Source organism: Chelon labrosus, assembly GCF_963514085.1.
Source record: "Chelon labrosus genome assembly, chromosome: 14".
Taxonomy (NCBI): domain Eukaryota; kingdom Metazoa; phylum Chordata; class Actinopteri; order Mugiliformes; family Mugilidae; genus Chelon; species Chelon labrosus.
In genome coordinates, this window is record NC_140347.1 from 4,225,129 (window position 1) to 4,250,382 (window position 25,254).

The window sequence follows — 25,254 nt, forward strand, 5'->3', positions numbered from 1 at the left end:
AGTCTGCATGCCTGAGTGCTTGAATTTATACACCTGGGGCCAGGCCAAGTGATTAGAACACCTGATTCTGATCATTTGAATGGGTGAGCGAATACTTTTGGTAATATAGTGTATATAGAACTTCTTCAAATCAGCTTTACAAAGTTTTTCACAGCAACAAAATCAATCTGTAGTTTTAACAACGGTAGCATGCAATCAAACGAAAAATAAACAAAAATATGAATGAAACACAGGTTATTTATAAACCACATGACGTCTCCAGCTAAAATTAATCCTGCTCCAGTCTGGCCTGAATGTCCTGTAAGTGATTCACTTCACAGGAATAAGATAAGAGTTGCTTGAGGTTAAACTAGTGCTGTGTTAACAAGGAGTTAGGCCATGTCCACACATACGATAACGATCTTTTCACCCTCCGTTTTGCCTGGCATCGTTTCAAGAATATCTGCATCCACACGGATCCGTCTCAACACGACTCAAGACGCTACTTCATATTCCAGGCCTATAGGTGGCGCAGTTTCAGTTTCAGAAATTCACCAAAAATGGAGAGGAAGAGGCGGAGCATGTGCATAAGGCTTGAGTGCTGTTTACAAATCGGCTTTTGAAGAAACCAAACTGAAGGAGAAATGATATTTTGCCCTAGTAACCATAATAGGCAATGCGTTTACAGGATTCGTGTGGACGATCGGCCAAAACGATGCAAAACATCTGCGTTTAAATCAAAAAGCGTCTCCGTGTGGACGGCCCGTTAGTTTTAGGGACTAATCAGGTCATGATCTTTCTCCTCAGCTCTCAGCTCAACTCTGCCTTAATCCTGGGAAACCAGTGTGATCTTAACGTGGCTGTGATTTATTCTCACATCTCGTACTTCAAATATTTAGACTCGAGGCCCAACAACGCGGCAGCAGTCATGATTTCCGTGCTACCGTTCAGATAAGAACGGGGACGATTAATCGAAGGGGGAAAGGTGAGGCACGTCCAGAGCGATAAGAGCAGCTGCACCTGCTCCACCTGACATGCAGATGAGACGACAGCTTTGTTCACCTCATTACCTCCGTCTGCTTAATTTCTGCATTGTTCAGACGGAGCCGTGGAGACATTTAGTTTAAACACACCGAGGAACATTTACGTCACGTTCCACAAATGTCTAACATCTACATGACAAGATCGTTTAAAATCTTCAGAAGAATTGATAAAATCAGTCTTAGTTACATCCAGAGGTGTGATAAATATTTATATGATTTGCAGCATCTACAGCTACGACTAGACACAGCTAGGCCGAGTATCTACTGACAGATTCTACTCAGAGTTAATGACGATTAGTTATTTCCAAAAGAGTTTCTTGAACTCACTGTCCCTCCTTACACACTTCAACATCTGATCAGCAATAACATCAACTGAACATTTCTGGTAACTGCTGATCAGTCGTCTTTAGTCCATTCCTCAGAACAGAAACACTTCAGCTCTGAGATGTTGGTGGGTTTCCTCACATCAACTGTTTGCTTCAGGTCCTTGTATAAAGAAAGTTATCATCTCTAGCTTCAACGTGTCTTAAACTCTAAACACAATGATCTACTTCCACCACCAGATATTAAATGTGTTTTCATTGGTTGCAGTGACGTACTGACCCAACACCATGACGACAAAACTACAATTTATATGATCACTGACATTGATTAGTTGTTACAGCCCAATACACATTTATAATCATAATGTTTATCTCTAACTGATCTGTTTCACTGGTAATATCTTCACTGGGAGTTTGTTCATAGTGTGAATGTATGGAAACATCCTCTCAGTGAAAGTGCGTTTGAAGGTGTGTATTTGTTTGTTAGTATCAAGATCAGAGAACGACAGATTTCCTCTGTTCCAGTCCAGATTCACTCTGATCCTCTGGAGCTTCTTCTTTACTGAGAGATAAGTGGGAGGAGCTGGTGGTAAACATACTGAGTATTTACCTCGACTCAAGCCTATTCCCCACAATCCAGACTCTATGTTTACTTTCCTCTGGACAGACTCTGCTACCACACCCAGTGTCCATCCTGTGTTATCTCCAACATCAACATCCCAGCTGTGAGTCCCTGAGTTAAAGCCCTCAGAGCCCAGGACAGACCAGTTATAATCAAACCTCTCTGGATTATCAGGAAGATGTTGTTCATCTCCTCGTCTCACACTGGTCAGATCTTCAGACAGGATCAATTTTGGATAAGCAGTGTTTGGATCCAGAATGACAGGAGTGTAGGAGACCATGTCCTTCATGTTGTTCCAGATGTTGAAGGTCAGGTTGCCCAGATGTTTGGCCTGGTCTATCAGAGCTCCTGAGGGCAGCTGTGGATCATCCAGCAGGGGGCAGCGCTGGACTCTTTCCACTGCAGCCTTGTAGTTGTTCAGGAATGAGACGTCTTCAGCTCTCAGCTCCTCCTCTGTGGCTCTGACTGTGTCTGAAAGAGCTGCTATCCCTCTGCTCAGAGTCTCCATCTTCTCCTTCATCATCTGACTCTTCTGCTCCTCTTCCTCCCTCAGTGCAGCCACCCTGGCCTCCTCTTCCTCTTCTAGAAACTGGTGAAGCTTCTTGAACTGCTCCTTAATCTGCCTCTCTGTGTGTCGGGCCTGGACCTTGATGTGTTTTACTGTTTGATCAAACTCCACTTTAACTTGTTCACAAACCTTTAACTTCTCCTTTAAGGGCTCCAGAGTTTCCTGAAGGTTCTTCTTGTTCTGTCGTGCAGCTTCATCGATGGGTCTGATTGTGTGGTTGGAGTGTTTTTCTGAATCTCTGCAGACGACACACACTGGCTGCTGATGGTCCAGACAGAAGAGTCTGAGTTTCTCAGAGTGCAGATTGCAGCGAGCCTCTGAAGATCTCTGATCTCTCTCCTGTAAGAAGGACTCACACAGGTTCCTCAAGGCCAAGTTTAAAGGTGGATCATCTCTTGAAGATCTTCTCTTACAAACTGGACACTGGTGTGTTGGGTTCTCTCTCCACCAGTTCTTCAGACAGACTTTACAGAAGCTGTGGCTACATGTCAGAACAACAGGATCTCTGAAGACATCGCAACAGACCGGACAGCAGAGATCCTCCTCTAATCTGGAAGCCATTTAGTCTCTGAGTGAAGCTGAAACACAGCAGACACAAAGTCCAGTCAGTCATGGCTCTCCTCCATCTTCTACTAACTTCCCTGAAGCTTCCTTTGAGTTTGAGTCCTGTTTTTGGTCAAACTCACCTTCAGTGTGTGGAGAGTCAGCAGCTTGAAGCAGCAGTGTTGTAGTTTTCCACTTTTCTCTCCTGTAGCTGGACTCACTCAGAGGAAGGTGTTAGTTTGGTCTGAAGGTGAATCTGATCGTCTGTGTCTCTCTTTAGTCTCACACAATAATAAACTGTTTCCTGGTTTGTCTCAGGTAAATCAGGTGAGGGGGCGGAGCTTTACCTGAACTGTTCTCAGAAATGTTGAAATTTGACCTGTTAGTCAGGGGAGTGTTTCAGTCCAAAGGAGTTTTATTGTGGAGTGAGTTGCTTCAGTGTGTGTTTTGTGTATATTGATAAAAACAGAGCTGCTTAAAAAATCTGTTGATGTTCATGAACATCAATAGATTTTCACACAAATCCTGAAAGTAGACAAAGATAGAAACCAATAAAACACATGGAACAGAAATATTAGACTAAAATGAGCCAATATTACATATCATGTCCTCCTTGTTTCCAGTATCTGCTGTGACCTCCTTGTAACTAAATGTTTCTGGTAACTGCTGATCAGTGGTCTACAGCAGCTTGGAGGAATTTTAGTCCATTCCTCAGAACAGAACCACTTCAGTTCTGAGATGTTGGTGGGTTTCCTCACATCAACTGCTTGCTTCAGGTCCTTCCACAACATTTCTATTGGATTAAGGTCAGGACTTTGACTTGGCCGTTCCTAAACATTCATCTTGTTCTTCTTTAACCGTTCTTTTGTAGAACCACTTGTGTTCTTGGTTCCCGTTGTCTTGATCCATGACCCAGTTTCATTCCTTCCTTCCTTCCTACATTGTCCCAATAGTCTTCTGTCTTGTCCACATCATGTTTAGAAATGTTCTTTCTGGAGAGCAGTGTCTTTGTCTATCACATTGTGGTTGTTCAGTAGATTCATCAACATTAACATTAGCCAGTCGTAATCCTAGACATGCTTGTGCTTTAGAACCTCACAGATATGTAATATTAGCTCGTTTTCCTGCTTTGACATTAGCTTGTAATCATAGAACACAAAAGGTTTTTCTTCCTTCAGAATTTTCTACCGTTCTTCATAAACATGACTCAAAACATCAGCTGATTATCACACAAGTCCTGAATGTAGACAAAGATAGAACCCAAGCAGACACATGACACAGAAATATTAGACTTAATATGAAAATGAGCCAATATTACATATCTGTGAAGTGCTAAAGTACAAGCATCTATAGGATTACACTGTAGCCCTGTGAGTTTCTCCTTACCTGGTCGACTCTTTGAGGCTTCTTGATGTCCAATTAGGCGCAAATATATTTCCCAATTGTCTCGTAAAGCCTGTCTATTCATAATTTAAATAAGCATGTCACAGCTGTCGTCACTCACCAAACATAGACGCTAAAATCTCACCATGCAGAGCACATTCATCATACACTACTCCCTCCTTTATAGTCCTGCCAGAGTCAAACCCAGAGCCAGAACATTTCTGGATGTGACAGATGTTGGGCACGCCGGCCCTCGTTGGAAATTATTTGAATATCACACAAAGGTTAATTCCACCCTTGGGTTTCCCCTCCCGTTTCTCTCGATGCTGTTTTCACCCAACAAGGTGCATTGTGGGGCCAATCTGCCTAATTATAGGAAATAAAGGAGACATTAGCCGCCGCGGATCACGGCGAGAGGACCGGAGACGATTGGCTTTGGAGGAGTTGGGGAAATTAAGAACGCCGTGTTCGACTAATTCCCGCCGGACGCTTTTGTGTTCGCAGTGGAAGAGGCTTCCAGAGAGCTTTTCACACGGGGATCACACGTTTGATCCTCGTGTTTCCATCAAAGAAAATTATAATCTGATATTTATTACCAAGTATGCACACGCACACACACTTAAGGAATTTGTCTTGGTTGAACGATAGAAAATGTGCAAAAAATACAAAGAACATATAAAAGACTTATTACATTAAACGTGCTTTTCAACCCAAGTCTCCTAGAAACCATGTGTTGTACATGAATTGTACATAAAATAATGTCCGTTTGTCTCCTTCCAGTTGATTTAAAGATCTTACTGATGACTTTTAAAGCTCTTAGCATACCTTCAGATCCTCAGGCAGAGGTCTACTGTCTGTTCCAGGGGCCCTGGCTAAAAACAAAAGGGGACAGGCTTTTTGGAGTCAGGCCCCGAGGAAAGAGACTCTGTGGCCTCCTTTAAAGCTCCATTTAAAAACACACTTTTATCTGAGAGACTTCACTGGTTTTAATTGTATTTTTCATGTGTTTTATTGTTTTAATTAACTTTGTTTTATTGCCTGTTTTTATGATGTAGATTTTTATCTGTGTTAAGCACATAGTAATGATATAATAATAATAATAATATAATAATAAAACAATGAAATACAATTAAAACCTCAATTAAAATGAGGAAAGTCTTTAAAATAAAACCATCCTGAATTTAATGCAGAATAAAAACGTCTAAATGAAAGCAAAGATCAAACATCTAGAACCATCCTCTGAACACATCATTCCTACAGTCTAGCAAAATAAATCATGTTAAACTCTTCCTGCTCAGACTCCTAGACGTGTTTTAGAAGAATCTAGCCTCAGATCTTCCAGATTTGAGATTTTAACAAGGCCTCTCCTCACAGACTATGAGAGCATCCTGAAAGATTGATGCTGTGTAAATTCTTCTAGTGTCCTAACGAGTAAGGGGACATTTGCTGTGCTGTTTCTAACTGTATTAGGGACGAATGACTCAAACCAGACCTCCTCTCTGTTTGTCTCAGGCTCCGTTTGCTCTCAGCCTCATCAGCCGAAAGTTAACCATGGAGCCAAAGGTCACGATTAATGCCAGGATCGTGGTGGTGGGAGCGTCAGACGTAGCTTTATCTTTCCTTGAGGTGCTTTGTTTCTGGTGAGTCAACACACTCTCTATACATATAAATGTATAAATATATCTATATGCTGTCGTACCGTTCTTCTGATCTTTTTGATGAGTTCATGTCGTCAGTTACAATCCATGTTTTTCCTCTCTCTCCACGGCTGGATTATCTTTTAGCTGCCCTCGGGGCAAAAATTTGCCCCATTTAACCCCCCTTCACACACAAACCCTCTCACCATCTGTGTGTTGTGTACGCACCTCCTCATCTCCCAAGTTCCCATCAAGGACAGAGCCCACAGCAGATTAAACGTGGCAGCATCAGTGTTTCCACCTGCTCCCGTCCCAAGATTTACTTTTAATCAGACACTTTGTGGTGATTAGACCGAAGGACGAGGCTCGCTTTTCTGACTGTCAATGAATTTAATTAAGACAAAAGACAATTAAAGGCGCCTCAGTGAGTCTCAGGGAGTGACGTGTCCCTTCATTACCAGGAGCACAGAGACTGTCTCAGTCACTGAATGTGCTACTTCCTGTTTCAGCAACGTTTCATTTAAAACACTTTCCTCCGTTGTTTTAGTCAAATGTTGAGCCTTTAAGAATTTATAAGTACGGTCCCTCTCTTTGTAGTGGACAGTTCAAATGTTCCAAAAAAACAGAGAATATTGGTTTATTCAAGAAAATGTACCAATATTACAAAGTGATGATTTGCTAAAGTAAAGTTCAGGGCCTCGTTTAGTTGAAAAATCTCAAGGTTCATCTCAGACTGATCTTCACAACACAGTGTAATGATTTAGTGATCTCTAAAAGAAAATGTCAGGACATCTGTCCATGAGCTGAATGTGAAGAGAAACTGGGTCATGCAGCAAGACAACGAGAACCAAGAACACAAATGGTTCTACAAAAGAACGGTTAAAGAAGAACAAGATGAATGTTTAGGAACAGCCAAGTCAAAGTCCTGACCTTAATAGAAATGTTGTGGAAGGACCTGAAGCAAGCAATTGATGTGAGGAAACCCACCAACATCTCAGAACTGAAGTGGTTCTGTTCTGAGGAATGGGCTAAAATTCCTCCAAGCTGCTGTAGACCACTGATCAGCGGTTACCAGAAACATTTAGTGACAAGGAGGTCACAGCGGATACTGGAGATAAGGAGGAAATGATATGTAATATTGGCTCATTTTAGTCTAATGTTTCTGTTCCATGTGTTTCTTGGGTTCTATCTTTGTCTACTTTCAGGACTTGTGTGAAAATCTGTTGATGTTCATGGATATCAACAGATTTTTTAAGCAGCTCTGTTTATATCAATATACACAAAACACACAATGAAGCAACTCACTCCACAATTAAACACCTTTGGACCGAAACACTCCTGACTAACAGGTCAAAGTTCAACATTTTTCAGAAGAGTTCAGGTAAATCAGGTGAGGGAGCGGAGCTTTACCTGAAACAAACCAGGAAACAGTTTATTACAGTGTGAGACTAAAGAGAGACACAGAAGAACTGAAGTGGTTCCCGACCAGAAGTTCAATACTGTGTCTGAATCAGTCGACAGGTAGAAGAAGGACAGGTAGCAGTGAACACAGGTGAGCAGGTTGACGCTCAGAGCATCCTGTAGGAGCTGGAATAGACACCAGCAGGCGTCTGTTATGATGAAAACTATTCATGTTCTTCACAGAACGATGTGTCTGTAGAAGCCTGAACCTTGAGGAGAGGAGCATCACACTGAAGCTCCTCTTTCATTCCTTTATCGGCTTTTATTCCTGGAATCCAACCTCTGGAAATGTCACTTGACTCTGGGTCACACATCTTGCGCGTCTTCCTTTCTCTGTGAGATTAACTGCTCCAGCAAATAAGAGGAAGAAGAAGCTGCTGATTCAGAGCCGGGGCTGATAGCTGCCAGGCAACCGGGGTCGTTGTTTAGTGTGAATGAGGTCTCAGAGCTGGTGAGGCTGGTAAGGCTGGCACAGCGGCGGACGCATGCAGCTGTCTGAGGCCTGGCATTCAGCAGGGCCAGCGCTGGCCCCCACTAATTAACCACTCCACTGTCCCCCCCCCCCCCCGTCAGAGATCTGCTGCAGCGATCTGTGTTTGCTGTCACTAATGAGGCAGTTAGTGTCCGCTGAACTAATGGCGAGGCGGGCGCCACTTTCAGAGGGTGAAAGATGGGTCAGTTTCGTCCGGCTGGGGCCTCCCCTTATCAGCCCTGCCCAAATGTCCAACCCCCTCCATCTCGCCCCTCCACCCCTGCACAGATTTCCTTGTGCTCATTGAATCCAGCCCACCACCACCCTCCTCCCTCCCCAACTCCATTACTGCCTGGGACGGGGTCAGACAGATAAAGAGCTCTGCAGCGGTCAGGCTTCAGGGTCACCCCCGGCCGTCTGTCACCAGCTGATAACGGAGAAAATCCAGAGCTGCTGATTCTGTCACGTCCAGACGCCCAATAATGGGCCTTAATGCCTCGGCGCTGCCACATGAATCCATCTCCTGGCACAGATTAACAGGAAAGTTTGACGGCGGTCATTGTCTGATTGTTGTCGCGATTGTCACTGATTTACATGTTCACGTCAGGATCAAGGATCAAAACACTGATTACATTGAGAAATAGAAGGAACTGCTAATGATTTATAATATGATAGGGCTGTAAACAATAGTTTGTGTTGATGAAATCCTGGAAATTTTCATTTTACAACTAAATACAACTAAGTAATAGACAATTAGTCCTTTAAACATTCAACAGTGGTCTTAATGTGTTATTTAAATTATTTACCAAGCAAACATGTCTACATGTCACTGCTTTCAGCTTCTGAAATTAGATTTTTTCCTATTATATCACTGAAAAAAGGAAAAAAAGGAAACTCGTCACAAGTTTTTATTTCATATCCTTATTTTCAGGCAGTTTGGAGACAAAAATTGTAAGCAGTTCATCTCAGAACTGAATAATGGACTAAAATTCCTCCAAGCTTCTGTAGACGACTGGTCAGCAGTTACTGGAAATGTTTAGTTGCCGGTAACTGCTGTACACATCTTAACGTTTGTGTTTTATATCAGAAATAGAGCTGTTGAGTTAAGCTAAATGTATCTGCTGGACTGCGTCATACAAGCAGTGAGTCATATAAAACGGTTCAGCTGCCTTCTCGGTGTCTGGTGCTGCAGATGTGCCGCCGGTGGGCGTTAATTTAGCGGGAGGCCGAGATAAGAGCGGGGCAGGAGGTGATCAGAGCGCCGGTGTGATAAGGCCCAACGCTGCGAGGTACACGGTGGGCGTAGGAGCTGGAGCTGCCGTTATCTGCCGTGTGATGTCCCCGAGGACGCAACAAAAGAGGGCATTTGCATCACAAGAGATGGTTTATGGTGTCGACAGTAAAGAGGCAGGAGGTGTGTTGACGGGGTTTTATGCTCACGGACCATCGGGAGGCTGGAGAAATCACATCTGAGACTATTTCAAACGTGGAGAGTGTTTTGTGTTTAGTGCATGTGTCATTATATTTCAGTTATTAACCCCTGAGCTGCTGAAACTACCAACATGTGTCCTCAGATGATTTAACTTACAGTGTTTTACTAACCAGGAAGCCAGATGAACTTCCCCATCTACGGATTTTTATTGGAGGAAAGTTGATCTGGAGTCTATCCGTTGGGAAATGATTGGGCTCCAGCAAAGATCTGCTTTCTGGGCTTAATGTGGTGATGGACCTTAGACTGTATAAGTAGAGCTCCCCCTGGTGTCTGGCTGCAGTATAGGTCATAAGCCCCACCCCCTCCATGTTAGTGGGCGGGGTTTGGGCCAAACTAAAACACTAAAATACTATTTTATATCAAGGAAGGTTTTAGTCATTTTAGGTAGTTAATATAACATTGACTCTGGCCCCGCCCATATCCCGGGAAAATATTGTCATTTTGACCAATGAGAGGAAGTGGAGACGTGTTGTCCATATTTATATACAGTCTATGTGATGGACAGAAGAGTAGCAGTAGTCATACACGTCATCTGAGCGCCAGTGGAGTTAAATTAGTTTACAAGTCTCTGATTGGTTGGAGGACTGTCCAGCTGGTGTTGAGGTGTTTACTTCTCTGTATTGGTTTAAACTCGCCTCATAATCAAATCCACACAGAGAGTTACAGGACTCTTCTGACCAGAACAGTATTTTGGTGGATTAGTCCTGTGCTGCATGTCCATCAGTCACTTCATTAACAAAGTGGTTCTGCTGCTGTAGCGTCAAATCTACTGGAAATAGAACAGAAGAAGAAGAAGTTTATTTTTATCTCCAGTCCTGAATGTGTGGAGTCTTAGAAAGACGACCAAGATGTCTCCACGTCTCCATCGTCTCTGTCCACATGGACTCCATCTTGGTCCATCTTTGTTTTTCCACCTCTATCAACACCTGGTGTTGATTAGTAAAGGTTACCATGGTTACCACCACCAGAACCTCTACTCCTGACTGAAAACTCGTCCTGATCCGTCCAGTCTGTTCTGACCGAGCTTTATTCTGATGTTAGTGTCTGTGTAGACGTTCCACTAATTACCCAGAGTGAATGAAATCACCTTCCAGAGGCAATAACTAGTCTGGTCTGAGGTTTTATCACTAATAAATTCCCCCAGATGAAATGTCAACCTCGTATCTCTGGTCCTTGATCGTACATCTCTGGGTTTTTTCTTTTATTTTCAGTGTGAAATTTATTACCAGCAGCAGCAGCAACGGCTAATATCTAAACCTTTTTTTTCTTTTTACACATCTCTGGCTGAAGAACGTATCTGCTGCAGAAGTGAAAACATTCCCGTCACGCTGCGCTCTGCTGTGTTATGTGGAGAAGCACTCATGCCTTTCATTGTTGTTTGTTCTCTCCTGCAGCCCTCACCTGAGGTTCAACAACCTGACCCTCGTATCGACGCACGGTTTCCCCGGCGACCACAACCACGAGGACGTCGGATTTCTGTCCACAAGGTGAACGAGCGGAGCGACGTCAGGCGTGACAACGGAAGCTCCAGTAGTGGCATCTGTCTCCACAAACACGTGTCAACATATCGTTAGACACTGAGATACAGTTTCATATCTCTACACGGGTTTTAAACAATGCTTCAACAAGAAATGGAATATTTTACTTTACAGAAAATCATTTTTTTCTCTGTTTGACTTTAATGACACCAACTGTCTGCAGAGTTAGCATCTAGCTTGTTAGCATGCTGGTGCAGACATGCTAGCAGCCTTGGAGAGCTGCTAGCAGGCTAGGTAACAGGCAACATGCTAACACGTATGAAGTTTGTTATCCTTACGACCAACCAAGTTTAGCGTCTTAGCATGTGGCCTTTAAAGCCGAGGCTCATGGGAGTCAGATTCATTTAGTAGTTTTTTAAAGGTTTGAGCTCGTAAAGGAAACTACAGAAACATCACCTGAGTTTTTGGGATTCATCATGAGGTTGAACATGAAGATATAAATTAAATTTTTATAGGAATTTGAACATATATTAGAGACATTTCTGTTAAAGTCACAGATTTTTGCATCACGTTGTTCATAATAATCACCAGAGATTCATCCTCTGAGCATCAAAGATATCTGTATGTCCATGATCAGCTGTAACCATCTTAGCCTTACGTTACTAATTAATATTATGTTCCACCAGAGGTTTTAGTTCCTTCTTGTGTCTTCTTCTCTTCTTCTCTGCAGTCATGCGTACAGCAGCAGAGACTTGGCTCAGATCCCTCTGTTGTCCAGTGTCGGTGTTGTGACAGGGAAGATGGTGGCCATCAACAGGAAGTCCAAATACATCCGGGTGTCTGGAGGACAGAAGGTGTCCTACGACCACCTCGTCCTCTGTACGGGTCTCCAGCACCAGGTGAGAACGTTTCAGGCTGTTCTATTTCCGTTCCATCACCAGAACCTCCTGATCACATCATTTGATTCGGTCTCCATGGAAACATTCAGAGTTGTCAATAAAGTTATTCTTCTCGCCTCCTTCTTGCTCTTGTCTGTACTTCTTTTTCTCTGTTCTTCGTCTTCTTTTCTTCTTCTCCTCCTACGTGTTCTTCTTCTTGCTCTTCTTACTTTTTCTTCTCCTACGTGTTCTTCTTCTTACTCTTCTTACTTCTTCTCCTCCTATGTGTTCTTCTTCTTGCTCTTCTTCTCCTCCTACATGTTCTTCTTCTTGCTCTTCTTACTTTTTCTTCTTCTCCTCCTACATCTTCTTCTTCTTGCTCTTCTTACATCTTCTTCTCCTCCTACGTGTTCTTCTTCTTGCTCTTCTTACATCTTCTTCTCCTCCTACGTGTTCTTCTTCTTGCTCTTCTTACTTCTTCTGATCCTCCTACGTGTTCTTCTTCTTGCTCTTCTTACTTCTTCTCCTCCTCTATGACTGTACGTGTGATTTTAGATGGAAGAAGACTGAGACAACCAGTCTGTGTTGGTGTCTTCTCCGTCTCCTTGTAGGTTTCAACTATTCTACGAGCTAAATATTGACTCTTAATGTGCACCATGACTGTGCTGTAGGTGCCGTGTCCCAGCGGTGTGGACCTGAGCCTTCCTGTCGCAGACATCCCGTTGCAGCCTCGGCCCTCGCGCCCCAGATACACAGGCCCCGTCCCGTCCAACCTCTTCACCCTCAACGACCTCCACGACTGCGTCTCCGCTCGCCGCTGGCTGACTGCCAACTTTCTGGAGCTGCAGGGTAAGTGAAAAACCTCCCCCACCACCCACTCACCCACTCACTCACCCGGCCAGCACCTAAAATTAATCTGTAGCAGTATGTCATTACTCAGCCAGTCACCGCTCAAGTGCCCCGGCGTAATTAGAAGCTAATTAGCCGCAGAGACATCTTTCATCTCGGCGAATCAGGTCGGCCCCTTCCATCCATTTTCCATTATCATATCACTTTTCTGAGAGCCAGGCTTTTCAAACACACAGTGTCATTAAGCAAAATTAATCTGCTCTCTGAAGGAATTGTGCAGTGATCTGGAGTGAGGCTTTTATACATACTAATTAGCTGATCCCAGCCATAAAGGAAAACCATTAATAAATGCAAATTGCGGCGGTGGCAGACGTCGGCTGATACCGTGTTTATTTCCATATTTTAATAACAACAGCCAAAGAAAGTAGAAAGCGTATGTAAATTTGAGATGAAATCAGTCGTAATCTGTTCTGTCTCGGCGTTATCGGCTCGGGATAATTTTTCTTCTTTTGATCATAAATACTAACTTAGTGTCGCAACACTTACTTTTTATCATTTAGATTTTATTACGAGGCGTGTTTCAATAAATACAGAGAATAAAATACCTCTTCATCAACTGGATGCTCCTCCCACCAATGTACGACTACTGCTACTCTTCTGTCCATCACCACATTAAGCCACGCACCCCAGACGATCTGATTGGCTCATCAGATATTTGCTGGAGCAGAATGAATTCCCAACGGAGAGATTCTAGAGCAACTCTCCACAACACAGGTTTAGTAGTTTGGCCTGGACGTCCCATCTGAAGTAGAACTCATTCTACTTCAGCACCATGGACAGAGGTCCCACTGATCTGTCCTCTGACTTCACTCTTGTTAGCTGTTCATGGTTTAGAGTTGTGAATAGGGACGCCTAATTCAAGTTGTTCTGTCCCAGTCTTTTAATATTGAGTATCGGCCGATCTGAGCAGAACGAGTCGACCTCTGAGCCCCTGACTGACTGATGTCATATAACCACCGTATGTAGGATCTTGTACGTTCTGCTGAACATGGAGAGTTTCCTCTGAGGTGAAGAGTTTGCATCAAAGCATGGAGTCACTCATCTGGATGCTGACATTCAGCCGCTTTGATTTTCTTATTTGTCTTCCTACGTCTGTGCTTCATTGTTCATGAAAGATGAGGGCCTCTTAAAAAACAAAAAGAAAAAAAAAAGCCTGAGCAGATCGAGCTGTTGGTGACTGGAAAATATCTGAATATCAGAATTATTTTCAAGAGTGGTGGGTTTACATGAGTTCATTCTTCAGTTCCTGAGTTGTGGAGCCTTTTTTGTGTTTTTAATATTCTAATATAAGACAAAGTGAATACAACAGTGGTTCCATTTATCAGCTGGACTTATGACTGTGGTAGTTTATTTGTGTGTAATGTTTCATATATTTGTCTGTCGTGGATACTGTTGCTGTTTTAACTTGAGGACAATATGTTTTTAATAGTGTCTTTTAGCTCAGGATGTCCCGATCACATACCGATCTCTTAGTGTTCAGTACCGTCCGATCTGAGTCCAGAAATATTTTCCACACGGAAGACAAGTTTAGTTCTTTTTCTTTGTCTTCTTTGTCTTCTTCATCTTCTTCATGTTCTTCATCATCTTCTTCTTCTTTGTCTTCTTCGTGTTCTTCGTCTTCGTGTTTTTCTTTGTCTTCTTCATCTTCTTCTTCGTCTTTGTCTTCTACTTCTTCTTCTTCTTCTGGCAGCATTGACGCCAACCGCCAAAGCCAATTAAAACAGAAGAGGAAGAACATGTTTTCATGTTTTGATGCTACAGGGACGTGTTTCTGGTTTATGTCAGATCTAAAATATAAAACACCATGAGGTCTCGGTTGAAGTCTGACACTGATCTGATCATTTTAGTCCTCGTAAATATCAATTGCCCTGAAATTTTTTATCCAGCACCATCGTCGTCTCAAATTTTCAGTCTCAGTCTGATCATAGAAGTGATTGCTGCAAGGGACGACATGTGAATCCTGGACACTTGTCCCCCTACAGTAACTCTGTAAGTCTGTGTTTTAGACTCTGTGATAGTTTCTTCTCTGTATCCGTCCAGATAATGCCATTGTCTACGGGAACAGCATCGACGTCTACACCACCGTCCAGACTCTGCTCGGCCTCGGCATCAGCGGGTCTCGCATCCATCTCGTCCTCCCTCCCCCCGAGCCTCCCTGCGTCCCCTGCTTCTCGGACCCGGGCGTACATAGAGCCGTGGCGACGGCCATGGAGACGGCCGGCGTCCAGGTCCACCAGGACTGCGTGCTGGCCCAGATGAACGATGGCGGACGGCCAGACCCTCTCACCTCGGTGTCATTCACCAGCGCCGCCGAGCCTCTCCGTCTGCAGTGTGGAGTAAGTCGATAAATTAAACAGTCAAACCGCGGCCAGCTGTCTCTTTTTCACAAACTGATGTCCAAACAATGGTGGGTGACTGGCCAAGGTTTCTGGTGGAGCTGGAAAAGCTCGACCGGATGATTTCACCAGCTCCTGGCTGCTGGTTGGATGTTAATTTCCTTCCTGGAAGCAAAACGGGTTTTTTTTTTTTTGACCAAACTATTCCCATTTCCATCATTTCATTGTGTTGGACAGAAGAGGATTTGACAGTTGTTCTGTTGTTTTATTTAGCAAGTTTTTATTTATAATTAATCAGAATCTGAAAAAGTAACTAAAGCTGTGTAGAGGAATAAAATGAAGCAGGAAGTAGAGTTTAATTATTTATGACGTCCCCAGGTAAAACTAATTCTGTGCACAAGCAAACGTCTTCTTGTTTTCATGCTAAGCTAAGCTAACTGCTTCCTGTCTGTGGCTCGTGTAGTTAGTGTTGGTTCTGGAGCAGAAACAAATCGACCAGAAGTGTTTTTATTTTCATGTCTTCTCCATCCAGGTGTTCATCAACCTCTCCGGTAAAGGAGTCGACTACGACGCCCTCCAGAGCATCAACAACTCCTTCCTGCCCTTTGACAACAGACTCATCATAAACGCCACCTTCCAAACCAGCGACTCGGCCATTTTCGCCGCCGGGCCTCTCACTGGTTTCTCTCCCCGCTACCACACGGACGAGTGGTCGCACGCCAGCTTCAACTCCAAGGAAGTGGGTCGGGAGCTGGCGGCGGCGTTGCTTCCCCTCTTCGATCCGACGCTGGAGCCTGAGGACGAGGCTCCGCCGGGAATCGAACTCCCCGTGCCGCTGTACCAACAGCCCAAGATTCAAGGTCTGACTCAAGCTGAGGTGTAGTTAGTTCACCTCGTAGTAAATGATTAATTAATGTCGTTACAAACACCACATTTCCTCACTTTCATACAACTACGATTGGTCTGATCTTCTGTGTGAGATAATTAGAGTGGAGGGAACTTTCTCAACATCCAATCTTAAACTTTACTTTTAAAGAAATCCCAGCATGTGTCAGGATGTGTTGGAACGCCTCCAAAACATCTGAGAGTAAACTATTTGATTTTCTACCAAGCATTTAGCCGGTCGTAGCTAAACTCAACCGCTAAAGAGTAAAAAAAAGGACATCTCCATCATCTGGACAGTCCTCCAACCAATCAGAGTCTGTTGTTTCAGCATCTGGATTTTATTATGAGGCGAGTTTCAACTGATAAATGAGTAAAATACCTCTACATCATCTGGATAGTCCTCCAACCAATCAGAGACATGTCGTTATAAACTAAACCAACTTCCCAGACAGTCCAACCTCTGTTCCTACATTTTTACATTTAAAGGCCTAACGTATAAAAGCCTGCTAAAGGACTACAATATTCATAATTCTGTTTCATTAGCCTATAACTACCTGACAGTAAGAATTTCTAGGGTGTTTTCTGCAGGGGCCTCCTGCTGGTTGCAGTCTACATCCTCACCACTAGATGTCACTAAACAATACACACTGGTCCTTTAAAACTACAATATCAACTGGATAGTCCTCCAACCAATCACTTTCATTTAGCTGTTAAACTCCACATCTTCTCAGATGATGTTTATGATTACTGTTACTCTACTGTCCATCACCACGTTAAGCCCCACCCACAAAATGATCCAGTTGGCAAATAATGGACTTTCTGCTGGCAGGGGAAGTTTGACCAGTTCAGTGTTGGTGGAAATAATGTTTTAAAGGTGTTTGGTATGACACTGTGTAGCTGCAGACCAGTCAGGGTGTCCATGTTGACCCCTGTCCACTGATGAAAGCTCAGGGACAACCCCTCTACCATTGCCATGGGTTTTGGTTCAGGTGTTGGTACGAATCAAAAGGAACATCCAGATTAAATCCAGGATCCAGGTTTTCTCCAGAAGAACATTAGCAAGATCATCACTGGTGGTTTTGATATTTGTTGTTTATCCAAAACAAGACATTTAAAGGTGTCACCCTATTAAATGAGCGGGACAGGAGCAGAAAACACCACAACACGCTGGCGTCCACCCACGGCGTTGGGGTAAAACGGAGCCGAGGCAATGAACTCGGATAACAGACGGCGATGTGGCATCTCTGCTCTCCCTGAACGTTGAAAAGTTCACGTGTGTTTCATGTCGGGGAGAAGGGCGAAGCAGAGTGGCTGTTGTGTTTCTGTAACCCGTGGAGTGGCCTTGGGCGCTCTGTGAATGCGCCGCTGCACAATGCGCCATTGTTACGGCCCGGCTGCGGTTTGAGTGCGCGCCACAATAACGCGGGGCGGTGGGTGGGTGGCTGGGTAGGCGGGTGAAAGATTGGGAAAATGTTTCACAAAAGCATAATGGGAAAAAAAATAAATAAATAAATAAAAAATACTGGCAGATAGAAGCAGGAGGGAGGACACAGAGGAGAGAACCGAAATGAAAATATAGGCACACCTGAGATCTGCTGATGGATGTGAAGTAATTTAAAGTTGTTTTTAACCTTGGTTCAGTTCGTCTCAACTCTACGTTCTAGCAAACAGCTCTGTGATTGGTCATGAGACTCCTCTGAACTACCTGGTTCTGTCTTTAGAAGGAACTTCATTTGCTCCTGAACAAAGATTGTGTTCACACCAGAACAAACCAACCAGAACCAAACGCTCCTGGTTCTGAAATCTCTGTGTTGATGTGACATCGTGTTGTTGCTCCTCCCTCAGGTGCGAAGCTTCCTGGAGGATATAACTACCTCCATGTTACCAAACCATCTGCTGCCAGCCTGACGGGTCCTCCTGTTAAACCTGTGAGTTAATCCTCTGTCTGCTTTAAACAGCTTTATTTAGGACATTTTATGTCCAGGATCCACTTTGAACAGGTCAACTGTCCTGCAGGGACACTTGATTAACAATGACACCAAACACCAATGTATAGTAGGATTATTAATGAATAAATATGAGTCTAGATTTTGGATTTCTTGTCATTTTCTTAATACAAATGAAAATTTTCTTAATCAATTACTTTTGCAGTTAGTTGTGACTCAGTCCGTCTACAACCACTACAGAACCAGATGTGGATTAATCCGCCGCTACAGTGATCATAACCTAGTGTAGAATCGTATTATTTAAATGAGTCATCTCATTAACTCGTGTTTCTTCCGTGTCAAGTTACGGGACAGCGGGATCGTGACGGGACGAGTGGAGACGGGAAACTACTTCTGTTTGCATCTGGACGGCTTGGAGCTTGTGGAGACTCTCACCTGTTTGTCCCTGAAGCCCCTCCCCGTCTCCAATTACCTGAGCCTGTACGGGAAACACCAGCAGCTGCTGGGCCAGCTGTCAGACCGCTACCACCAGGGCCTCATCCACGACCTGTACAGGTGGGACACGGGACAGTTAATGTCTCCTCTCTGTTTATATGTTCAGGGAAGAAGATCCACGAGTTGATTATCTCATTTCTAGTTTGTCAAACAACTTTAAACCTGCAACAACTGATTTTTTTGGTCGTATGCATTATGTCTTTAGAAATCTGTTTATATGTTCTGTTAGAGTTGAGACAAGCTCCTGACTCCTCGTTCACCAGGAAGGTAAAATGCAGACGTATTTGTTGCAGAACACTGAAACTGAACTCATAGCTTAAGAGACGTTCTTCTTGCTGCTCCTTCTCAGGCTAAAATCATCTACTACGACCACACTTTAAATCCTGCTTGCTTACAGCTCATTAACTGACTCAACTAAGGAACGAATCTGAACAATGACTGTTGACTAAAAACGGATCGGTGTTTGGTTCCTTCCTTCCCTCTTTCCTCCCTCCCTTCTTGTCCTCCTCCCTCCCGTGCTTCCCTCCTTCATCCCATTTTCCTCCCTTCCTTCCTTAATCCCTCCCTTCTTTCCGTCTTTCCTTTCAATTCCTCCTTCCTTCCTTGTTTGCTTCCTTTCATCATTCCATCATTCCTTCCTCCCTCCCTGGTTTCCTTCTTTCCTTCTTTCCTTTCTTGCCTCCTTCTTTTCTTTCTTCCTTCCTCCCTTCCTTCTCTTCATTCTTTTCCTCCTTCCTGTCTTGTTTCATTTCCTTCCTTCTGAGTTTTCTTTCTTTTCCCCTCCCTTCCTTCCTTGTTTCCTTTCTTACCTTCTTCCTTCCTTCCTTCCTTCCATCATTCCATCTTTCTTGCCCTTTCTACTTCCCTCAGTCCTCCCTTCCTTCTTTGTTTTCTTTCTTGCCTGCTTCCTTCCTTCCTTCATTCTATCCTTCCTACCTCTCTCCCTTCTTTCCGTCTTTCCTTCCCCTCCTTCATTTCCTCCTTCCTGGTTTCCTTCCTTGCCCCCTTCCCTCCTAACTTCCTTTCTTCCTCCCTCCCTTCTTTCCTTTTTTTCCCCCTCCTTCATTTCTTCCTTCCTTGTTTCCTTTCTTGCCTCCTTCCTTTCTGTTTTACTTCCCTCTTTCCTCCCTCCTTTCAATCTCTTCCTTCTTTTCCGTCCTTCCTTCCTTCCATCCTTCCCTCCCTTCCTAGTTTTCTTTCTTCCCTTCTTTCCTTCCATTGTTCCATCTTTCTTTCCCTCCCTACTTCCCTCAGTACTTCCTTCATCCTCCCTTTCTTCCTTCTTTTCCTTCCTTTCTTCCTTCCTTCTCATAAATAAATCAGATCTTATCATGTGAGAGTCTTTCCATCTGGTTCCAACATCTGGATCATGTCTCCAAGTCAACAACCAGCTGTTGATGGTTCTGATCCAGTGGTAGGTAGAGATCCATTAGAGACAGCAGCTGGTACAATATTCTACTGACCACATGATGGCGCTGCTGATTTACAGACACACAAACTGAGACCAGATCTCAAGTGCTGGCTGGGGACGCATGTGGAGACACATTCATATTAAGACCAGGTGGAGACACATTTATATTAAGACCAGGTGGAGACACATTTAGATCAAGACTTAAAGTTGAGATCAGATTGTTAATGATGAGATGAAGTAAAACTTTAAAGTGAAAGTACATTCAGAGCGACAACAGAGTCGATCGGACTCAGATGATCTAAACCACTTCATGTGGAGGTCAAAATAAAAGTGAGTGCTCTTGAAATGTTTGTTATAATCTTTTCCCTGAAGAGGAAACTGGGTCATAATTGTGCTGCTAGACACGAGTTTGACCGTCCTTGAGGCTTGATTACAATCTCTGGTTATAACAATGTTTTTGGAAGCGAGCGGCGCGTCCTCGTCGTGCTACACTTTTATTCCTCCTCCTCCTCCTCCTGTCCTTCCCAGGAAACATAATCAAACCCCGGCGCCGGCAAACGAGTCCTCATCAGAAAAGAAAGCGGCGCAAATAACAGAGGAAGGAGAAACTTTTTCCTTTAATAATATCTTTTACCGAAGTCGTATTAGCATCAGGAAACAAACAACTTCCACCGGAGGAAGAAATGATCAGTTTGGAGCGTGATGTCTGCTTTTGGTTCGACGACAACAACAAATAAAAAAAACATTGCTGTTGTGTTTTATGGTGTTTCCATTATTTTGTCCGGCCCTCGTCCGACAAGAATAGATGTTGTTTTCCAGTTGTGGAAATCAGATTTGGGTTTGAAATGAGGCAGACAGCAGGCGGTCGACGTCTGAATAGAAACCAGACACTTTCAGCAGCGACTTTAGAGATGAAGACGTTTTCAGAGACGCCGCAGGTAGCGGAAGACGACTCCGCCAAAATAAAAAATGACTCAGAAGACGAGCAAACCGGCCAAAGACCACCTCCTCCTCCTCCTCCTCCTCCTCCTCCTCGTGTCCCGCCGCCGTCCGTGCGTTTGCCGGTGTGACTTTGTGATTTGTGTGTTGTTTGTCAAACAGCGGGTGACCTGCTTCTGAGGTTTCAACACAAATGACCCCCCAGACATGGACGTCTATTGTCCCCCCCCCCCGTCTCCTAATCTGTTTATGCAGCTCCCCCCAATCTGTCTTTGTGGTACGGGACGAGGACAAAGCCGGGGCCTTCCCCTGCCGCAGAGGCCGGTTCCTCGTCGTGGCGCTCACTCGGGGCCGCCTCGTAAAGTCATTGTGGCTGACGGCGCATCAGGAGCCGTTAAAATAATTGATCTGTTGTGTGGCAGCTGGGGGGTCCTTTAACCCTGGCCCGTGTGGAGGGGGGTCCTTTAACCCTGCCCCGTGTGGAGGGGGTCCTTTAACCCTGCCCTGTGTGGAGGGGGTCCTTTAATCCTGGCCCGTGTGGAGGGGGTCCTTTAACCCTGCCCCGTGTGGAGGGGGTCCTTTAACCCTGCCCTGTGTGGAGGGGGTCCTTTAATCCTGGCCCGTGTGGAGGGGGTCCTTTAACCCTGCCCCGTGTCGAGGGGGTCCTTTAAAGGCTTCGTGTCAAAGTTCCAGTGGTGACCGAGTACATTTACTCTACTACTGTCCTACATGAGTGTAGTACTTCTACTACATTATGACAGCTGCTTTTACAAATTAGAATTTAAAATTTACAACGTACACTCACGTTGCCAGTTTATTAGGAACACTTTTGAATACGTTCTAATGTAAAACTGATATGTTTCTGTGTAGAAGCTTCTCCTGCAGACTGATGAAGGCTGTGGAGGGTCATGTGGTTTATAAAGGAAGAATGAATGAATGAATGAATGAATGAATGAATGAACGTTGTCTCCTACAGTTTCTTCAGACAGAGCTGGTGTTTGGCCATTTTCCACGACAGATTCTCAGACTTTCAGCAGGAACTTCAGCAGATCACCTCCACCAGACGCAAGGTTTGTTCTTTCTTTCTTTCTTTCCCTTCAGTCTTTCTTTTTTGTCTTTCTATTTTTCTTTCTTTCCATCTTCTCTCTTTTATGTCTTTCTCTATTTATGTCGCTCTGTGTTTCTTTCTTTTCATTCATGGTTTCTTTCTTTTTGTCTTCTCTTTCTATCTTTTTTCTTCTGTCTTGTTCTTTCTCTTCCAGACACTCTTTCTGTCTATGCTTTCTCTGTTTTCTTTCTTTCTTTCTTTCTTTCTTTCAGCCTTTCCTTCTGTTTTCCTATACTTTTTTCTCTCTCTCATTCATTCTTTCTTCTATCTCCATCTTTCTGTCTTCCCTCCTTCCTTCCCTTCAGTCACTCTTTCTCTCTTTTTTTGTCTTTCTTGTCTCTCTTTCTATGGCTTTCTCTCTTTATGTCACTCTGAGTTTTTTCCTTTCTTTTTTTATTCGGGTTTTCTACCGTTCTGTCTTTTTCTTTATTTCTTTCTCTGTTTCTGTCTGTCTGTCTCTTTGCCTTTCTCTCCTTTTTCCTTTGCCTTTTCCTCTTCCTTTCTTTCCATTTCTGTTCATATTTTATCAGTCTGTCTTATTCTTTCCCTTTCAGCCATTCTTTCTGACTTTCTCTTTCTCTATTTCTGTCATTGTCTTTTTTCTTTCTTTCTTTCATCCTTTCCTTTCCTTCTGTTTTTATATATTTCTGTCTCCTGGTGTCTTCTCTTCCTTTCCTACTGTATTTCTATTTCTTTCTGTCTTTTTGTTCAGTTTTTCTATTATTCTCTTTTCTCTCTCTTGTTCTTTCCCTCTTTGTCTTTTCTTGGTCTTTCTCTCTTTCCTTCTTTCTTTCTGTCTTTCACTCTTCATCTTTCTCTCTACCTTACATTCACTCTTCATCAGGTCTCATTCTCCACCCCTGTGTCTCTCTGCAGGACGACGACGACTCGGGCGTTTCCAGTTTTCTGGATGCAGAGAGCGGAGCGTCTGTGAGGAGCAGCGCCGTCAAATATCTGACCTACAACAGAAGCCTCCTGCCCATGTTCGCCAGCCCGGGACAGCTGTGACGCCTCAAAGCTAAAAACACACACTCTGCTTTTAGTTAAATAAAATAGTTTATTACTGGATGATTAGTAGAACTCATCAGCAGCTCTGTTTGTGAAAATATGAACCTAAAACTAAACCTCCACACTTCTGAATTTATTATTTATTATCATCATCAGGTTTTTAATCTGCACTAAACCTGACGCCTGACATGTGACTGAGCTAGGTTTTTATTTATATTAATTATCAAACTAAAAACACAGAGCTCATTTATTTTAAATTAAATAATTAAATTCTCAGAAAACTTACCCTTCATGTCCTGACATACTTATACATTTCAGTCTCTTTCTCCTCCACAATGAGCCAACTGTAACTGTGACTCTGCAGCAGCGTGACCAATCACAAGGCCCGTATGGAGGCAGATGAAAGTGGATGTAAAGGAGGGGTGAGGAGGAGGAGGAGGAGGAGGGTGTCACTATACAGCTGTATGCTAATGAGGCTGAGCTGAGGCCTGTCGGGAAAATAACCGCACACTCACACTATGACATATGTCTGCAGGATGAGAAAACACTGCTGGTGTCCAGATATGGAGGCAGATAGAGAACAGAGCAGGACGCGGCTGCTGGGTCCTTATGATGTTGATAGGTCATTTATTTAAACTGAAACTGTTTCATTTTTAATCTCTGATGTGTACGGCTTGAAAAATAGTCAAGAAAAAAATAGCAGCAGCATCAAAAAACTAAAAATAAACCGAGAAAACACAAGAAACTGGTTCATTTATATGAAGGAAACAAGACTTTTAGGATTTATAACTCATTTATTTTGAGATTTGTTGAATATAAACAGATTTTGCTCATGTCAGGGTTTAGTTTGGTTCTGGGTAATAAATCAAAATGACTTGTTACTGATGTGCCCTCAGTTCTAATTTAAACATTCAGACATGTGCGACAAAAAAACATTAGATTTTATCATTTATAATTCTTTACATCTGCAGAGCTGATGTCGTCATATCTGTCTGCTCAGCGCCCAGCTGCTGCACCAACATGTTGATATTAAAGTCAGTTTTATTTGTGTTTTATTTTATTTGTCGACTCAAACTCAGTCAGACCTCCTGAAGACATGTTTACTCTAGTTTAATTCTTAACATTGAATTAATTTACACCATATAAATGATATTTTTAATCTCTAAAAGATCAAATCTACAGATCTGGGATGTTGTTCCAGATTAATTGAGGTTATTAATGTAAAACCTGCTGCTTCTTCTTTAACCTCCACTCTCAGATTCATTCCTGCTCTAGTTTCTGGTTTTTGTTTGGTTTTCATCCCGGCATGCATCACGGTGGAGGACCGGCTCGTGTCCGTGACTGACCGGGTCACGTTTGACCCGCAGGACTCTGGGTTTGATGTGTTTAACCGTCTGATAATCTCGGTTTGCTCCATTTGGAGACGCAGAAAAGAGCGCACTGATTACGCACAGCAGCACGCGTCGTCGGTATCCAAGGGGCCCGATTGCTTTTTTTTTTTGGGGGGGGGGGGGTTCTTCTCCTTCTCCTTCTTCTTCTTCCCCTCCTCCTTCCCTCCTTCCTCAACTGTGCAATTTCCTTTTCAATCACGGCGGGTCTACAGCTTGCACAAGCGCGGCCATTGTGATGCAAAGCAGGAAACCCTCCTCTCGCTATTAATTATGTATGCGTGAAATGACGGGTTCATATGTTCAGAGAGTTAACTGTCACGGCAGCAGCGCTCAGGCTGCAGGGCCGCGGAGGTATTTATCTGTCACATTTATTATTTTATCATTCAGATATTATATATATTTAGTTAATCGGTCTGATGTCTGAGCTGATTTAAACCTCAAAGCTCGGCGCGTAAAACTGATTTAAATCTGGATCTGGATTCAGGTTTAATAAAAACAGTTTCTACTTTAGGCCGTTATGTGGACGGATGTCTCCTTTTTGGACAAATCGGAGCCCCCACCCACCACCCAACACCCACCCTACTCCTCCACCCAAAGGAGACACGTAAAGCCGAGGCACGTGTAGATTTCTATACAAACTCATCAGACCGTAAAAGCAGGAGGCTCCTGGCGTGTGCCCGGGTCGAGACGAGGAGGGAGAGAGGGGAGAGGAGGGGGGAGAGAGTGTGTGTGGACAGAGAGAGAGTCTGTGTAGGGAGGAGGAGGGAGGAGGAGGGGGTGAAATACAATAAAACCCCTCAGGTACATCTGCTTTGCAATCTGCAAATCCTCCCTCCTCCTCCTCCCCCTCCACCAGCTCCTCTCCATCCTCCCACACCCACTCCCCCAAATCCACAGGGGACCTCGGCTCCTTCTGATTGGTCGGGGGAAAAGGCAACGAGCGGGGG

At 43.8% G+C, this 25,254-nt stretch overlaps 3 protein-coding genes across 3 annotated transcripts in view; 2 read left to right on the forward strand and 1 right to left on the reverse strand.

Moving 5' to 3' along the window:
• cfap61 (cilia and flagella associated protein 61) overlaps window positions 1-24,006 on the forward strand; it is a 54,194-nt gene extending 30,188 nt beyond the window's left edge. The window contains exons 15-24 of the mRNA XM_084560729.1: window positions 5,974-6,101; window positions 10,918-11,010; window positions 11,732-11,900; window positions 12,551-12,728; window positions 14,829-15,124; window positions 15,657-15,984; window positions 17,855-17,937; window positions 18,299-18,510; window positions 21,777-21,870; window positions 22,785-24,006. Of these exons, the coding sequence (XP_084416855.1) occupies window positions 5,974-6,101; window positions 10,918-11,010; window positions 11,732-11,900; window positions 12,551-12,728; window positions 14,829-15,124; window positions 15,657-15,984; window positions 17,855-17,937; window positions 18,299-18,510; window positions 21,777-21,870; window positions 22,785-22,916 (1,713 nt within the window). The 3' untranslated portion in view covers window positions 22,917-24,006. The remainder of the gene's footprint in view (window positions 1-5,973; window positions 6,102-10,917; window positions 11,011-11,731; window positions 11,901-12,550; window positions 12,729-14,828; window positions 15,125-15,656; window positions 15,985-17,854; window positions 17,938-18,298; window positions 18,511-21,776; window positions 21,871-22,784) is intronic.
• Window positions 1-25,254, forward strand: part of naa20 (N-alpha-acetyltransferase 20, NatB catalytic subunit) — a 163,280-nt gene that overhangs the window by 39,458 nt on the left and 98,568 nt on the right. The window lies entirely within an intron of this gene.
• On the reverse strand, window positions 1,720-3,111 carry LOC311499650 (zinc-binding protein A33-like; the record flags this gene model as incomplete). The annotated part of the gene is made up of 1 exon (XM_084560722.1): window positions 1,720-3,111. Exon 1 carries the CDS (start codon window positions 3,094-3,096, stop codon window positions 1,720-1,722), a length of 1,377 nt encoding a protein of 458 aa, XP_084416848.1. The 5' UTR covers window positions 3,097-3,111.